Genomic DNA, 19,529 nt, shown 5'->3' with positions numbered 1-19,529 from the left:
TAAAAAGTTATTAAATTTCCTCAAATAATTATAAAAGTAATAAACATCTACTTACCAAAAGCCTGCACCACAGCCATATTTTCCAATAGAGCAATAAGAGGCACTACTATAAGACCAGAACCCAAACTACTAACCATTTGGGCAAAGCTTTCGTGCACTTCAATAACTTCTCCCGTAGTGCTATTCATAACAGTCGTCATGCCAAAGGGTGGCAATCTAAATTCCGGCATACCAGAAGGTACATAACCCACCATACGGAATATATCAATATCCGAACTAATCAGATAATAACCTATACCGGCGGTAACCACAACTAAAACAGCATTACGTGAGGTACCAACAACCCAAAAAAGACCCGACCAAAATTTCTGACAGCATGTCTTATGACCATCTTTGGGTCCAAAACTCATACTGGCCATTGCGCGCATACTCAAGAGGACTACAATGCAAGCTACACCCAGAGCAGCATCGTTCCAGCTGATATTGTGTATATCATTTATAATCGAAATCCACATGTCCACAAATGTATCACCCTTGGTGTTGACACCAAAGAGATCCTTAAATTGTGAGGTGAAAATTATCAGAGAACCGGCACTAGTAAAACCAGCACTAACCGGGCCTGAGACAAAATCTATAAGAAAACCCAATCGAAATACACCCATGCCAATTTCTATGAGTCCCGTTAAGAAGGTAAGTAAAACAGCTTTTTGCCAGACACCCTGTGCGGTCTGGAAGGTGAGTAAAGCCGAAATGGCGGTGGGTCCAACGGGAACATCTTTACTGTTAATCGAAGAAAAAAATTTATATATACACATTTATAAAAGTAACTGATTATGGTCAATTACCTTGAGCCAAGGAATATGTAAATGAAACAACCCAAAAAGCAACCATATAAACCGTACTGTAAGTAGAGGAAAAACAAATTAAAGACACATTAATAGATTCTTAAATTGGTTCTTAAAAGCTAAACTTTAGTAAATATTCAGAAATAAAACAATGAAAGGAAAATTTAGTAAACATGTTCAATAAGATATAATTTCAGGTCAATATTTTAAATCGAAACCCAGACAAAAGGATACTGAACCGGGCGTTATAATTATATCAGGTCTTCAATTTTTTGCTAGGACCAATAGGCGAAAAGTTACACTTATTTGAATAAAGCCCTGTATGACTTAAATGTCCGACTTTGACTCCTTCTAAGTCTGGTATTTCTTGACCGATAACGCAGAAAATGTATGTCTGGCCTACTACTAAACAGTACAAGCCTTGGTGCAAATTTCTCAAAACCGTTTTTTGAGTTGGGTTAAGCGGAAGGTCCACACCACGCGCTCTACACATTCTCGCATTCTATGTGACTGTCAAAAAAGTAGAGTGACAAGTGAATGGCTTGACGCGCAGAATGCTTAAAGCTTGTACTTTAAGCAGACACATGTCAGTTAATTTTTACATTTTATATTCCTTACCAATTGGAATAAATTAAAAGGAGTTTAATATAATAACCAAAAGCTATAGAATAACGCGAAGTTTTTTAAAAATAGCACAAAAAATTTACGCTTAAAAAGCGTCGCATGTAACTTGATACGTAGAATGCGAAGACGGTATGAAAAACACGTAATGCTTTGACGCATAGTGTGGACCTTCGGCATTATATTAATAGGACAGTCAAAAGTCTGTTGAAATCTGACAAGACGATTACAAAGAAGCTGTACCAAACACAACTAATTTGCCGGCTCGAACATGGGCGAAAAATTGTCTGAAATATACGACCAGGCCTTTATATATTGTAAGGGTAGTTAAAAACTATTTAGAAAAACATTTGCAGTTAAAAAGATTTGCACGACCCGACTTATAGGCCAAAAGAAACAACATCCAACTTATGTATTTATGTTGTAGAAGGATTCCAACAAAAAAAAGAACTTTCAAAAGACCTGAAGAAGTAATGATTTTAACACAGGCTTGTCATAAGAGAGATATTATTTTTATTTGATTAAAAATTCACTACATCTGAAGTCATTCCTAGGAAGTCATTTTGATGTTCTTTTTTGGAACTTATTAGCAGTAAAATTGTCGCATTATAGAATACAACATATTTTACTTAAATAATACTAACATAAAAAAATAAATTTATCAATCAACTCCAAAAGAAAATGGGTTTAATTAAAAAAAAAATTACAAATAACTATACCTTTAACTTTAAACAATATTGGATTCTTTTCGCTTCTTTAAAAGTCAAAATATATAGGAACAAAATATATATTTTTTTATGAAAAGAAGCGCACAACAGGCCGATAGTGGCCTAGGTGAATTTCTTCGAATTTAATGTACTATACATCCTCCTGTCAACCAAACCTTAGTTGCAAGTTTACTTTTAAAGAATCTAGAATAAATCACGAATGGCATTGATGTTTGTATTAGATTCAAAATTATCAAAAAAATGTTTTGTATCGACACTTTATAAAGCATTTTGCAAATTTTCTTTAAAAATAGTTTGTTAAACTTATTCTACTATATAAATCGAGAATTAAAAAAAAAATTATTTAAACATTTTCTATAAATCAAAATTAATTTCTTAATATTATAAATTTCAAATTCAATATGTCGAAATAACGAATTTTATTTAATTAAAAGTTTTTTCATATGGACTTCAGCTAATATCCTTTGGAAACCAACTTAACCTATTTTATTTCTTTGTTTAAAACCAACTTACCTGTAAATCTAATCCAGCTATGCCAGCATAAGCTAAACCCTGTGGTATAACAGTTAAACCAACCGTAACGCCAGCCATTAAATCGCCTATAAAATCTTGACGATTATATTTTGGTAACCAGGTCAAGATCGGCAAACGTTTATATAAGGTCTTTTTGCGAAATATATTCGCCGAGGTTTGTTTCAACCAATCCATGGTTGTGGTACAACAACCGGGTTTGTCAACATTGTTATCCTCATCTTGTACTATGCAATCACGTGATGTATTATAAATAGCATTGGGTGGTATTTCCAAGGATACTTCGGAACCCGAACTATTATTACGTTGTGAAGGTTGATCGGTGCGCATTTTTTAATTTGAATTTATTTATTTATTTTAAACACTGAAAATATTTTTGATTTTTTTTAAATTATGTAATTATATTTTGAGGTTTTTTTCTAATATAATTTAAATAGCAATACATTTAATTGCTTTTTTTTATTTTGTTAATTTTTTCAATTGTTTTTTAACAATTATTTTATATTTTTATTTATTATTAATTATTTTATTGTAGTTATTATTAAATATCCGCGTTTTCTTTATTTGTGAACTTGTCTTTGAAGAGTCAATAACACGAATGCCACTTAATATTTTCAACTCACTTACGAACTGTGCTCGTAGTTAGTCAGTAAGTTGGCCAATCCCGATTTGCTATTGATCTGTGAGTGAAGACAATCGTTTATTGAATTCAAGTTAAATAAGTTTAATTGCCGGCATCATTTTCATTATATTTCTCTTATAAATAAAATATGTTTTGTTCATTGAATATTCTTACTGTTTGAATTTTCTACTGTTGCGTCTCTGCTTTGCAAAGAGTTCAACGATACGTTATGAGAATATAATTGAAGCGACGAACGCTAAGCGAATAATTTTTTATATGAGATATAATATGATTTTTTAAAATATATTTGTTTTTTTTTAATAAAATCTAGGACTAGTCAATGAAATAACTAGTCTTTAGATATGTCAATGAAATAGTCTATAGAATAATGACTAGTCTATAGTCTGTATACTAGTTAATAGAATATTCTATAGACGAAAAAGTATAAAATAGTAATTTGTATATTGACTAGTCAATATAATAGTTTATAGACTAGTCATATAGACTTCTGTTGACAGTCTATAGGCTAGTCAACAGAAGTCTATAGACTAGTCAATAGAATAGTCCATATACTAGTCAATCGAATAGTCTATAAACTAATCAATCGAATAGTCTTTAGACTAGTCTATAGTCTAGTCAACATAATAGTCTACAGACTTGTTTATAGACTTGTCAATAGAATAGTCTTTATACTAGTCAATAGAAAAGTCTATAGACTAGTCAATAGAATAGTCCATGGACTAGTCAGATTATTAGTCTATAGAATAGTCAAAAGAAAAGTATATAGACTAGTCAATAGTACAGTATATGGAATAGGATATAGACTAGAATGATCTATAGAATACTCAGTAAAATGGAATATATACTAGTCCATAAAATAGTTAATAAAATGGTATATATACTAGTCAACAGAATAATATATAGATTAGTCAATAGAATAATCTAAATATATAATAATCTACAGACTTGTCAACAGAATAGTCTATAGACTAGGCAACATGATAGTCTATAGACAAGTCAACAGAATACTCTATAGTCTAGTTAACAGAATAGTCTATAGACTAGTCTATAAACTAGTCAATAGATTTGACAATAGAATAGTCTATACGCTAGGTAATAGAATATACTATAGACTAGTCAACAGAATAGTCTGTAGATTAGTAAACAGAATAGCCAGTGGACTATTAATAGAATAATCTCTAGACTAGGCAACAGAACAAAAAATTTACGCCTAAAAAACGTCGCATGTAACTTGATACGTAGAATGCAAAGACGGCATGAAAAACGCGTAATGCTTTGACGCGTAGACGCGTAGTGTGGACCTCCGGCATTATATTAATAGGGCAGTCAAAAGTCTGCTGAAATCGGACAAGACGATTACAAAGAAGCTGTACCAAACACAACTAATTTGCTGGCTCGAACATTGGGCGAAAAATTGTCTGAAATATACCACCAGACATGAGGCCTTTACATATTATTAGGCTATTTAAAAACTATTTAAGAAAAATATAACATCCAACTACTATTGTGATGTTGTAGAAGAATCCTAGCAAAAAGAACTTCCAAAGAAGTAGAATTTACTCTATTGAAGTACTAAAAAAGAATAAACTATACTTCTATGGAAGTACTAAATAGAATAGACTATAGACTAGTCAACAGAATAGTCTGTAGATTAGTAAACAGAATAGCCAGTGGACTATTAATAGAACAATCTCTAGACTAGTCATTAGAATAGTCTGTAGACTAGTCAATAGAATAGTCTGTAGAATAGTATATAAAATAGAATAGTCTATAAAATAGTATATAGAATGGTCTGCAGACTAGCCTATAGAATAGTCTATAGACTATTCTACAGGCTATTGACTAGTCTACAGACTATTCTAATGACTAGCCTATAGAATAGTTTATAGACTAGTCTATAGAATAGTCTATAGTCTAGAAAAGCCTATAGACTTGTCAGAAGAATAGCTTGTAGACTAATATTTAACACTTCTTTTAATTTCAAAAAAGTACTTTTTAGAAAAATATAGTACTGTTTCACTGTTTCAATAAGTCTAATATTTCAAAAACCGCGCTTTTTCTTTTTCCCATGTATTTCGAATTTGCTTGTAGCATAACCTCTTGAAGTTTTAAAAATTTTATTATAATTTTCATTAGCACAATTGATTTAACTATGCTCCGAGTTTTTACTCTATGACGCATTTATTGTAACTTGTTTTAAAAAAAAGTACCAAACTACATAATAAACATTATTAGCTGATTTTCGGTGATTTTTATTCTTACAACACATTTATTAACCCACTATCAAAATATGCTCAATATTGCTATTTTTAAAACAAATTTAATCCAAATGTTTTGTTGAAAACAAGTTATTGTAATAAAATGTAAGTTGTGTTTTACTGCATCTTATTGCAAAACGGGGATTTTCTTAAAATTCAATAAAAATTAGTATCACATTTGAAATTTTTATATGAAATTTTGTATTTATCACGTGTTGTATAGGCCGTTTAAAATAAATTAATGTTGATGGATTAAATTGCTGTAATTAATTTATTTATAAATAAAAATTCTATTTAGATTTTATTTGTTTTTGTTGAAGAAAAAAAACAACAGCAAAAAATTATTAAAACATTTAAAATTTGTGTTGTTTTTAAAAATTGTTGACAGCAATTGTGTGCGTTAAAGTTTTTAATTAAGGAATGTGTTTAGTAAATATGTTAAGAAATTTAATTGATATACTTTTGGAAAAATACTAATTAGTCAGAAATTTAAAATTTTATTAAAAATTTAAATATTTGGGAACAAAAACTAATGTTGTCTTGAGGTTTGTTTATTTCTTTTTCTAAAAAAACAAAACATGTGTTTAGCTCTTTACGGATATTCAACCCTTCTGTTGAGTATTTCAGTATTATGATTAAGTAAATTTTTATATATTATTTACGCCAAGTTATTGACACCATTTGTTTGAGCAGAAATTTTGAACTAAAGAATTTATTTTGTAAATATTAAAGGAATTTTATTGAATCATACATATGTGCCATTCCATGAAAAGTATAACAGGATTAAGAAATAATTCCACTACATATCTATCGCACCAATGATTAAGGCAATCAAAACTTATTTAGATCTGTCTTTTTATAACTGACAACCGAAAGCACTTTAAAAATCATAGACTTTATGACACAACATGGACATTATGGCACTTTTTTAAAATGTCACAATGTCCATGGACATTGTGTCACTTTTAAGACAGAAATGTATTGAAAAATTTGTTTAAAATTTAAGAAAAGGGACACTCACCGACTTCACTAAATTAAGCATTTTTTTTTATAAATGGACTTTTTACATTCCTTGGACTTTATTCCCCATTGCTCATGGACATTGTGACACTTTTGAAATTGTTATAACGTCCATGGACATTATAACTCTATTTAGTGTGTCATAAGGTCTATGGACATTATGACACGCCACAGTCTAAATCGAAATACCAGTTTTGACAATGAGCACACCCCCTCCCCCCATTATAATGATTATCGATCGTCCATGTCTAACTTCGCAATCTTAACTCTAATAAAGTTTGTCATACCGTTTGTTATTTCTACAATACAATTTTCCGACTCTATACAATATATTTTTATATGTATAGCGTAGTCGATCCAGCTATATCCGTTTGTATGTTTTTAAAAGGCAAATTTTAATTAAACCCAAATAACTTCGGGGCTCCATAACCCCTGGTTTCCATAATTGTAAGAGACATTCTTTGAAACCTTCGACCATTCTTCATTTTACTTCTTTCAGCAACTGTAGAAACTTATTAAACAAACAAATTCGCATATTAAAATGGTTTCAAATTATTAGGATCGTTTCAAAATTGTATATAGGACCCATACAAATTCCTGGAAAATACATTTATTGTTAAATATTTTCAATCTATATAGGTCCATAATTCAGTATTGCTCTCATAAAAAATCTATTTCCAAAAATCAATTATTCAATCATATCAGGACAGAATTTAATGGAAACACGTACATATAGAAGTTATTCACGGATTTTTTTCGAAAAAAAATCTATTTTTATCAATTATCGAATAATTTGTATTTCAAAGACAACATAGACTTTTAGGAAACTAATTACAAATTCGATTTAAATTACTTTTAAAGTAATTGTAATTAAAGCTATTGCAATTTGATTTAATTGTAATTAAAACTTGGGTTAATAATTACAAATTCAATTAAAATTATATTTGAAAAAAATTAAATTGAAGCTATTGCAATTGGAATTTATTGTTATTAAAGTTTTGCCAATTACAATTTATTGTAATTGAATAATTTCTCCTAATAATTACAATCACAAGTAATTGTAATAACATTTATCACCACTTCAAAAGTAGCAATTAGTGTATTTTATTACATTCGGTGGAAGTGATATTTGATTACTTTCTAAGAAGCAAAAATAATTAATTTTCTTTAATTTTTGGAATACTGTTTTAAATTAATCTGTTTCCCTTATTTAAGTGAAACTAATTGATTCCGAATAACTTCCAAAAAATAGCATAAAAATTACTTCTTAAGATTGCCTGCAGAAGTAGTGAATTTGGAATCAAATAAAAAGGACATCACTCCTATGACAAGCCTGTCTTAAAATCAATATTTCTTCAGGTCTTTTTCAGTACTTCTTTTTTGCTTCTTTGGAAGTTCTTTTTTTGCTGGGTACTTGTAATAGGAAAAACTTTAATTGCAACTAATTGTAATAGACTCTGTAATGAATTACTTGACATAATAATTAGCTCCCAGTAATTGGTCACTTACATATGACTAATAATTGTAATTAATAAAACTTTAATTCCTAATAATTGTAATAGATCATGTTATGAACTACTTTACGTAATCATTATCCCCAAGCCTGCTACTCCATCTTAAGTATCGAGGCTTATGCTTTAAAGATAAAAAAATCTATTGTAAATTAAACAATTAGAATTACTTCCTGAGGATGACTTCAGATGTAGTGAATTTGGAATCAAATAAAACAGACATCCCTTCCATGACAAGCCTGTGTTAAAATCCATTATTCAGGTCTTTTTCAGTACTTCCATGGAGTAAGTTCTACTTCTTTTTCGCTTCTTTGGAAATTCTCTTTTTGCTGAGTTTTTGTAATAAGTCAGTTACTTATGTCTAATAATTGTAATTAGGAAAACTTTAAATACAAATAATTAAAATAGACTATCTAACGAATTACTTTACTTAATCATTACACACAAGCCTGCTACTTCATCTTAAGTATTGACCATCTAATATTTTTTAATCTTTCATACATTGTTCACTGATTAATTTATATAACTTTCTACAAATTCCTCTAACAACTTTCTAGAATTAAATTAAATAAAAAATTCTTTGTTTAAAACACATATATAAAAAAATTTAACATTACATTATATTTTAATTAATAGTAAATATAAATATGCAATTGAAACAAAGTATTTAATAAAAGGAAATATAACAGCAGAATTATGACATAATTATGTATTATTAAATAATAACAAATATTTCAATAATCCTGGGTTAATGTTCTATATAAATACTCTACAATACTTGAAGAAATATAATAAGATCAGGTTTGAAAAAGTAATATTTTTTAAACTGGAAAATAAAAACTAACTTATGGATATGATATCAAAACAATTAAGCAGAAGGTGTATTTTTTTAATAAGTCCACGATTTTTGCATATATCATAGTTGTTTTTTACGATTTACATTTTATAATTAACAATAACAAAACTAGAATTCATTAACTTATAAATTGTCACATGATCTTAACAATTTCACTATTATTTCATAATTTATCTCTGTAATAAAAAAATAAAACCACTAACTGTCAATTAAATAAATCATGGGAAAAAGATGTAAATTTTGTTAAAAAAAATATTTACAAAAACAAAATAGATTGATTATATGAATATGTATTTTTTTGATTTGATCTAATTCAAATTGATCATGTGAATTAAAAAGGAAAGCATTTATTATTTTCTCAAATATTTTAATTAATTATTTTAATCATTTTGTTTATAAAATACATATCAACCAGATGCGCAATAAACCATTAATTACTAATTTTGTTGTTGTAAAAAGTCCGGTTCAATTGATTTTCGATATTTAAATTCATTCATTGAGGATTTGTCATTAAAAATACGTCATTTAATTTTTAACACATACACATGTATACCAAATGTACAGAATTTATTTTTTCGATATGAAAAATAAAACACTTTGTAAATTGGAGATTCCATACAAATGTTTCTTATTGTTTTTGTACGATTTGTCAGATAATTTTTGTACTAAATAATCACTTGCAAAACGGTTGATTAACGGCACAGCTTATAGTTCTTTCACGATCTTCATGTGTTTACGTTTGATTATTGCATGATACCGGTGGAAAGAAATTATTTAATATAATGAAATCATCGTTTGAACACGACGAATGTTATTATAACTAGAACCATTTAGTTTAGTTCTAGATCAGTTCTAGTTCAGTTATAGTTCAGTTCTAGTTCAGTTCTAGTTCAGTTCTAGTTCTAGTTCAGTTATAGTTCAGTTCTAGTTCAGTTCTAGTATAGTTCTAGTTCAGTTCTAGTTCAGTTCTAGTTCAGTTCTAGTTCAGTTCTAGTTCAGTTCTAGTTCAGTTCTAGTTCAGTTCTAGTTCAGTTCTAGTTCAGTTCTAGTTCAGTTCTAGTTCAGTTCTAGTTCAGTTCTAGTTCAGTTCTAGTTCAGTTCTAGTTCAGTTCTAGTTCAGTTCTAGTTCAGTTCTAGTTCAGTTCTAGTTCAGTTCTAGTTCAGTTCTAGTTCAGTTCTAGTTCAGTTCTAGTTCAGTTCTAGTTCAGTTCTAGTTCAGTTCTAGTTCAGTTCTAGTTCAGTTCTAGTTCAGTTCTAGTTCAGTTCTAGTTCAGTTCTAGTTCAGTTCTAGTTCAGTTCTAGTTCAGTTCTAGTTCAGTTCTAGTTCAGTTCTAGTTCAGTTCTAGTTCAGTTCTAGTTCAGTTCTAGTTCAGTTCTAGTTCAGTTCTAGTTCAGTTCTAGTTCAGTTCTAGTTCAGTTCTAGTTCAGTTCTAGTTCAGTTCTAGTTCAGTTCTAGTTCAGTTCTAGTTCAGTTCTAGTTCAGTTCTAGTTCAGTTATAGTTCAGTTCTAGTTAAGTTCTAGTTCAGTTCTAGTTCAGTTCTAGTTCAGTAGTCTAGTTCAGTTCTAGTTCAGTTCTAGTTCAGTTCTAGTTCAGTTCTAGTTCAGTTCTAGTTCAGTTCTAGTTCAGTTCTAGTTCAGTTCTAGTTCAGTTCTAGTTCAGTTCTAGTTCAGTTCTAGTTCAGTTCTAGTTCAGTTCTAGTTCAGTTCTAGTTCAGTTCTAGTTCAGTTCTAGTTCAGTTCTAGTTCAGTTCAAGTTCAGTTCTAGTTCAGTTCTAGTTCAGTTCTAGTTCAGTTCTAGTTCAGTTCTAGTTCAGTTCTAGTTCAGTTCTAGTTCAGTTCTAGTTCAGTTCTAGTTCAGTTCTAGTTCAGTTCTAGTTCAGTTCTAGTTCAGTTCTAGTTCAGTTTTAGTTCAGTTCTAGTTCAGTTCTAGTTCAGTTCTAGTTCAGTTCTAGTTCAGTTCAAGTTCAGTTCTAGTTCAGTTCTAGTTTAGTTCTAGTTCAGTTCTAGTTCAGTTCTAGTTCAGTTCTAGTTCAGTTCTAGTTCAGTTCTAGTTCAGTTCTAGTTCAGTTCTAGTTCAGTTCTAGTTCAGTTCTAGTTCAGTTCTAGTTCAGTTCTAGTTCAGTTCTAGTTCAGTTCTAGTTCAGTTCTAGTTCAGTTCTAGTTCAGTTCTAGTTCAGTTCTAGTTCAGTTCTAGTTCAGTTCTAGTTCAGTTCTAGTTCAGTTCTAGTTCAGTTCTAGTTCAGTTCTAGTTCAGTTCTAGTTCAGTTCTAGTTCAGTTCTAGTTCAGTTCTAGTAGTTTTGTTCTAGTTCAGTTCTAGTTCAGTTCTAGTAGTTTTGTTCTAGTTCAGTTCTGTTTTAATCCCGTTCTGGTTCGTATCTAGATCAGTTCCACTGGTATAGGTTTATATTAAAATAAAACTTTTTGATCGAGTAATGTAATGAAATTTGTATTAGCTGGAAACTTCTTCACAACTTCTATAGATGAAATAAGACATTACTCCTTATTTGTTCTGATATTGTATAAGACGTTAAACTGCATTGTGTAGGCACGTGCTGCTTTTAAAATTGTAGACAACAAAATTGTTTTGTTCTGAATGGATTGGAGAGATTGACGTGTTGTTTAAATTTTATTTTAAACATAATATAACATGTGAGAAAACCAATTAAATGCAGTTTTATACTCTATAGTACATAGTGTTATTCAATAATTAAAGTCGTTTTCAAAATGTTTCCAAATAATATATTCATTTAATCCATATTTAAACAAATTTACCTTTTAATCTCTTTTAAAATCGTTTTTCAAATGAAAATTTCAAATTCCTTTTAGGGAACAAATTACCAAAAGAACTTTTTTCTATTTCATCTTAATATTATCTAGTATCACGGAATCGGTTTAGAATATATGTTTAAATTATTTAAAACAAGTAAGAGTTCTATATTCGGCTGTGCCGAATCTTATATACCCTTCACCATGATGTGTTAAAAGCCTTTTGTACCTTTTGAAGAACGAAAAAGTACCAAAAAGTCCCCATCTATGGGTCCTCAGTTAATCCGGGCGATACAAACTTAATTACATGTTCCTAGGTTCAATATTGTAGAAATTGTAAAAAGTACCTTTTGAAGAACGAAAAAGTACCAAGAAGTCCCCTTTTACTGGTTCTCACTTAATCCGGGATATACGAACTTAATAACATGTTTCTAGGTTCAATATTATAGAAATTTCAAAAAGTACCTTTTGAAGAATGAAAAAGTACCAAAAAGTACCCTTTCATGGGTCCTCACTTAATCCTGGCCATACATACTTAATTACATGTTTCTAGGTTTAATATCGTAGAAATTGCAAAAAGTACCTTTTGAAAAACGAAAAAGTACCAAAAAGTCCCCTTTTATGGGTCCTTACTTTATCCGGGCCATACATACATAATTACATGTTTCTAGGTTTAATATCGTAGAAATTGCAAAAAGTACCTTTTGAAAAACGAAAAAGTACCAAAAAGTCCCCTTGTATGGGTCCTCACTTAATCCGGGCCATACATACTTAATTACATGTTTCTAGGTTCAATTTTGTAGAAATTGCAAAAAGTACCTTCTGAACAACGAAAAAGTACCAAAAAGTCCCCTTTTATGGGTCCTCACTTAATCCGGGCCATACATACTTAATTACATGTTTCTAGGTTCAATATTGTAGAAATTGCAAAAAGTACCTTTTGAAAAACGAAAAAGTACCAAAAAGTCCCCTTGTATGGGTCCTCACTTTATCCGGGCCATACATACTTAATTACATGTTTCTAGGTTCAATATTGTAGAAATTGCAAAAAGTACCTTTTGAAGAACGAAAAAGTACCAAAAAGTCCCCATTTATGGGTCCTCACTTAATCCGGGCCATACATACTTAATTAAATGTTTCTAGGTTCAATAATGTAGAAATTGCAAAAAGTACCTTTTGAACAACGAAAAAGTCCCCTTTTATGGGTCCTCACTTAATCCGGGCCATACATACTTAATTACATGTTTCTAGGTTCAATATTGTAGAAATTGCAAAAAGTACCTTTTGAAAAACGAAAAAGTACCAAAAACCCCCCTTGTTTGGGTCCTCACTTAATCCGGGCCATGCATACTTAATTTCATGTTTCTAGGTTCAATATTATAGAAATTTCAAAAAATACCTTTTGAAGAACGAAAAAGTACCAGAAAGTCCCCTTTTATAGGTTCTCACTTAATCCAGGCTCTACATACTTAATTTCATTTTTCTAGCCAATAACAAAACATTAGTGCTGCTCTCGCTCTGCTACTCTTGTTCTGCTGCTCTTGCTCTGCTTTGCTTTTATAAACAAATTACAATAACAATATTTACCGTATTGTTATGTATTTTGTTTTTGTTTTTTGCAGTTTCTGTCTGAGCATGAATAAAAAATCTAAATTTTATATGAAATTTTCAGAGGTTGTCTCGGTTTTTTGCTCATATCTCCGTTATTTATGGACCGATTTTGCTGATTTTAAATAGCGTTCTTGCCGGTCGTATGTCTGATAGAATTATGGAAGATTCGGATCTCGTAGATATCTGGGGTCTTCTAAAAACTGATTTCAACAAACATACAGACAGACAGACAGACAGACAGACGGACATGGCTTAATCATCTCCGCTACCTATAAGGATCCAGAATATATATACTTTATAGGGTCGGAAAATTATATTATAGAAATTACAAACGGAATGACAAACTTATATATACCCTTCTCACGAAGGTGAAGGGTATAAATATGGAGAGTAAATTCTGTAGGGTATCTCTTGTTAGTGTAGCATCAGTTAATTTTTAAATTGTAATTTTTTAACGAATAATTCTCTTAAAATGAGGTGTGTATAAATAATTTAATACCTTTTTGTGAAAGAAATTTAATTTACAATAATTATTATTGTTTTTAGAATGTTACACATCATTACATTCAATAGTAATGCAATAATTATTTGCTATTAACTTTCTAAAATATAATGTACAGATGCAATATGTAGCTTATCTTAGGAAAATGGTAATCATTAAAATTATAATTGACCCAGTCACCTAGTAAGATTAAAAAGCTTTTACAATTATGTACTTGAAATTGTTGATGAAGTCTTTTCAATTACATTTATTTGTAATTGTAAAATTTCCAATTAACATCACTTGTAATTGTGAATTTTGAAGTTGTAATAACATGTAATTGTAATTAGAAATACTTATATTACAATAACAAGTAATGGTAATTGGTAAATTTAAATTACAAGTAAATAGCTGATATAGGGTGCCATTTGATCATTTAACCTTCACTTTACACTCATACTAATTAAATTAAAGATTATACCTAGGAGGTACCTTAAATACGTTTTGTAGAAAAAATTTTGGAATTGAATTTCCTTGAAAGTCAAAATTTCGTGTTAGTTTCAGTCACGTTTATTTATTTATCTTCTATCTACATATACATATACAAATGAATGTTTGTTTGTTTGAACTATTTCACACCATATTCCTGTTTGTCTGATAGAAGTTGTTGCGGCAAAAGTTAACAACAATAATAATAATGATAGCATAAAATAAATCAAATTAGTTAACATAAATATGTCAACTTATATTAGTTAACATAAACATGTCAACTCGTATGGAATTTGTAAACTCTTATTGAATTAGTAAACTTTTATGGAATTAGTAGACATGATTATGGTATTAGTAGACATGGTTATGGAATGAGTAGACATGGTTATGGAATGAGTAGACATGGTTACTCATATGTACCAACTTAAGTTGGCATCACTGTTATTAAAAATACAACGATTCGACAGCGAGTACAACGATTGGCATAGAATACTTTTTATCACTTTTACTTTGCTGTGAGCCATCTTTGGAAGCTGACTTTTCTTGTGGATAATTGCCTATAAGGCCAATGAAAATAAATAAAATAAAATTAATTAATTGAATTAAAATAAAAAGTTTCAACTAAAAATAAAAGAATAACGTTTTTAATTTATTTACATAAATTCAACTAAAACAAAGTTGAAACGAACATTGGCGCCCAACGTTAAAAGTTTAAAAATATTTAATTAAAATTATTTTTGCTGGCGGTGGTTGCTGGTGGTGATCGGTGTTTGCTTGTGGTAATTGCTGTTGTCAGTATTAAGCATTGTTTTCTGGTGGAGATTGCTGTATGCCAGCATTGAAGACTATTTTCTGGTGAAAATTGCTGTTGCTATTTCCCGATAGTGAGTGCTGTTCGTTGGTGGTGACTGCTGGTGGTGGGTGCTCTTACCATTCTCGTGAAGAAATTATTACGAGAGCTAAGCAAGTACAAACTGATAAGCAAAAGGTTGTATAAATTTTATTTAATTATATATCATATTTTATTAAACAAAAAAAAAAAAAAAACACTTATACATACACACACATTCACATCCTCATACACACTGATTTGTCCCCACAAACATAACCCCAAAATAACCATCCCGCATATTTTATCTAAATCAAACATTCTAATTCACACACTTTAATCTGTCCACAATAACCCTTATTAATTATCCCACACATTCACAATTCATTTCGATAATTATATTTTAATAATTGGAAAATTATAAAATAATTTTGTTACAGTTGTCCCCATAAATCAATCTTGTTGCTTTTGTCCGTGGTGTGGAATACTGTCCCAACAAGAAAATTCATTTAAAATCGGATGTCCAGTTCGTGTTAAAATTATTAATTTGAAGAATTGTTTTATTATTATTGAAGTTATTAAATGTTAACGATAAGTAAATAAAATTTATTTAATAAAGGGTTGTTTAAACTAAGTGGAAGAATTTATAAAGTTTTAAAACTCATTTACCTAATAAGTGAAAGAAAATTAAGTTGTTGAAAATTTTATTTTACAACGAAATCTAAGCAGTCTTTATCTTAGTGAGAATATATTATAAAATATGTCCGAGGCCGAAAATCTTTCAACGTTGCAAAAGCAACGATCATCTGCTAAGGGTAATATAACAAGAATAAAAAATATGTATCTTGATGGTTCAGCTTCGTTAAACCCAATTGATGTCCAATGTAGATTAGAAATATTGAACTCATATATAAAACAACTAATGGCTTATCAGACTGAAATTGAAAAGTTATGTCCAGATGATAATAAACGCGGTGAATTAGAAGAAATCTGTATTAGTTGTAAAGCGTTATTGTTATCAAAACTAGGTAATCGGAGATCAAGTTTACCTCATGATTGTACTGTGAGTTTACCATTGCCATCTGCAAATCGTTTACCTTACTTGAAAATACCAAAGTTTAGTGGAAAATATTCAGAGTATAAAAATTTTATATCTTGTTTTAATAATTTGGTCAACGATGATCCAACTTTGTCTACTATTGAGAAGTTTAACCATCTTATAAATAGCCTTCAAGATGATGCCCTACGTACAGTAAAAGCTTTTCAGGTCAACGAAGAGAATTACTCTAGCGCATTGCAAAGACTTCATGAGAGGTATGATAACAATTGTCTTATATTTCAAGATCATATAGCATCATTATTCAATTTAAAGAAAATGGAAAAGCCGTGTAGTTCTGATTTAAGGAACATAGTAGATACGGTTTCAGCGATTTTAGATTCTCTTTCACACATTGGGTCTGATAAAGATATAACTAACGCTATAATAATTCATTTAGTTTTAACCAAATTGGATTCGGGGTCAAAGGAAAAGTGGGATGAGCAATTAGATTATAAAACACTACCTAAATGGACTGATTGCGCTTCCGTTTTAATTAAAAGATGTCAATTTTTAGATATTAATGGGGACAAGTCCTCGAAAACTGAGCAAAACTCAAGTAAACTTGTTAGACCGAAATTAAATAATGCAAATAACAATTTTAGGGATAGAAGAAATTCTACGTTTTCGTTCACGTGTACAGAGCCCAAAGTGGATGAATGTACATTTTGTTCTGGTAAAGGACACTTTATTAGTTCTTGCTCAATATTTTCCAGTTTGACAGTGAAACAAAGATTCGAGTTTACAAAGAAGAAAGGACTGTGTATAAATTGTTTGCGATTTGGTCATTCAGTGCGAAGATGTCGTTTTTCACGTTGTAATATATGTCAAAGACCCCATCATGTTTTATTGCACAATGATGAATTAATTAGACAGTCTGATTCTGCTGCTATTGATAATAATAGTCCAGCACAATGTTCTCTTAATTCAAATAATAATGCTCAGCGTAATGAATTGCCTGCTACACAAAACAGTAGTTCAGCCCAACGTACTAACAGTAATATAAATTCAAGTTCAACTGGTGCTACAAGTCGTAATATTGCACAATTTACATGTTCTCAAGTGAACCAAAGGAATGATCGAAATACGACGACAATGTGTGTTTACGAAAACGATCGCCAAGTAATTTTAGCCACTGCTATCGTTCAAATTAAGGACAAGTGTGGTAATTATAAATTAGTTCGAGCACTTTTAGATTCTGGGTCACAGATTAACTTGATAACAGAAGAAATTGCCCAACAACTTGCACTGAAAAGAGTTAATACTGACTTGAATATAGTTGGTGTAGGAAATAATAGTAGAAAAATTAAGCACAGTCTTCAAACTTACGTCAAATCTTGTGTAAGTGATTTTGAGTTCGATGCACAGTTTTATATCATTAAAACTATAACTAGTAAACAACCCACGGAAAATATTGATATTAGTAGAATGGGAATTCCTGCTAATGTTATTTTAGCAGACCCAGAGTTCAATAGGCCACAAAAAATAGACATTTTAGTAGGAGCAGAATCCTTTTTTGAGTTGATGTTATTGGGAAAGATAAAGTTAGGACCTACATTGCCTATTTTACAAAAAACACTTCTCGGTTGGATTGTTTCGGGTACATATGAGTGGATAATTATAATAAACAGTCTCTATTATGTCAAATAACACTTAATGAAAAAGAACGAAAATTGGAAGCCCTCGATAGTTTAGTTAGAAAATTTTGGGAATTAGAGCAAGTTCCTATGTGCTCAAGAATGACAGAAGAACAAATTTTGTGTGAAAGATATTATGATAGGACAACTCGTCGTCTTATTGATGGTAGATTTGAAGTTAGATTGCCTTTTAAAACAGACCCGAAAATATTAGGAAATTCTTACGAAATAGCAAAACGGCGTTTTCTTTATCTAGAGCGAAGATTAGCTAAAGATCACAAAATGAAGGAAATGTATGTGGATTTCATGAAAGAATATTTAAATCTTGGCCACATGTCGCTAGTTGAGAATATTAATCTAAGTCTACCTCATTATTTTATTCCGCATCAATGCGTGATAAAAGCTCATAGTACCACTACAAAATTGAGAGTTGTATTCGATGCGTCAAGTAAAACATCAACTCAAAAATCACTTAATGATACTCTTATGATTGGTCCTACCATACAAGATGATTTGTTCTCAATATTATTAAAATTTCGTTTGAACAAATTTGCCATAACGGCGGATATAACGAAAATGTATAGACAAGTCAGAATTCATGAGAACGATCGTAAGTATCAATTAATTTTATGGCGAGATAATCCTGAGTTTCCAATGCAAATTTATAAACTGAATACAGTAACTTATGGTACTGCTTCAGCGCCATTTCTTGCGATTCGATGTCTTAAAGAAATAAGTGATATTTTCAAGAATGTACTTCCTTTGGGATCACATGTTATAGCTAACGATTTTTATGTGGATGATCTGCTTTCAGGAGCAGACGAAATTAGCACTTTAAATGAAATTCAGAAGGAAGTAACTCAAATATTAAGTTCTTGTGGATTTACGTTAGCTAAGTGGTATTCAAATTGCAATGAATTCAAAAGTAATGAGCTCGTGAGGCACCTAGAATTAAATGACTCTGACTCAACTAGAGCGCTTGGAATAATGTGGAAACCCAATGAGGATGTGTTATGTTTCCATTTGGAGAATAAATTCCAAGATCTTTCATCTACTAAACGAAATATATTATCTATTTCATCCCGTTTATTTGACCCACTCGGATTACTAGCTCCTATTATTATAAAAGCAAAAATTTTATTACAAGAAATTTGGGAAACAAATCTAGACTGGGATGAAATAATTCCTCAAAACTTAGATGTCATATGGCAAAATTTCAAGTGTGTGTTAACACAAATTAATTTAATAACTATACCTCGATTTGTTGGAACAACAATGAAATCAAAAATACAAATACATGGATTTTCAGATGCATCAATGAGCGCATATGGGTGTTGTATTTACGTGAAGTGCTTACAAAGTCGGACAACACGACTTTTAGTTGCTAAGTCCAAGGTTGCGCCATCCAAAAAAGTTAAAACTTTACCTCGTTTAGAATTATGCGCTGCACACTTGTTAACGAAATTATGGTATGTAGTAAAGTTAAAGCTATCTAAGTATGTAATTCAGGATATAACATTTTGGACTGATTCCGAGATAGTGCTTCATTGGATAAAAACCCATCCTTCTTCTCTACATACTTTCGTTAGTAACCGCGTATCAGAA

General features: G+C 30.3%; 2 protein-coding genes across 2 annotated transcripts in view; one reads left to right on the top strand and one right to left on the bottom strand.

Moving 5' to 3' along the window:
* LOC111681027 (sodium-independent sulfate anion transporter) overlaps positions 1-19,529 on the bottom strand; it is a 39,145-nt gene that overhangs the window by 1,281 nt on the left and 18,335 nt on the right. Inside the window, exons 2-4 of the mRNA XM_046948755.1 lie at positions 2,708-3,089; positions 846-901; positions 56-780 (exon numbers count right to left, since the gene is read on the bottom strand). Coding sequence (XP_046804711.1) covers positions 56-780; positions 846-901; positions 2,708-3,055 — 1,129 coding nt within the window. The 5' untranslated portion in view covers positions 3,056-3,089. The remainder of the gene's footprint in view (positions 1-55; positions 781-845; positions 902-2,707; positions 3,090-19,529) is intronic.
* Positions 14,550-17,937, top strand: LOC124419412. The gene is made up of 2 exons (XM_046948754.1): positions 14,550-15,350; positions 15,632-17,937. The coding sequence occupies exon 2, from the start codon at positions 15,952-15,954 to the stop codon at positions 17,935-17,937; it is 1,986 nt and encodes a 661-aa protein (XP_046804710.1). The 5' UTR covers positions 14,550-15,350; positions 15,632-15,951.

This window comes from Lucilia cuprina, chromosome 4, assembly GCF_022045245.1.
Source record: "Lucilia cuprina isolate Lc7/37 chromosome 4, ASM2204524v1, whole genome shotgun sequence".
In the NCBI taxonomy this organism is placed as follows: Eukaryota; Metazoa; Arthropoda; class Insecta; order Diptera; family Calliphoridae; genus Lucilia; species Lucilia cuprina.
The sequence above is the reverse complement of the archived record's forward strand: the minus strand, read 5'-3'. Positions and strand labels throughout refer to the sequence as shown.

Excerpts from the sequence above, each read along its gene's own strand:
- LOC124419412 (XM_046948754.1), top strand. The coding sequence starts at position 15,952 with ATGTCCGAGGCCGAAAATCTTTCAACGTTGCAAAAGCAACGATCATCT.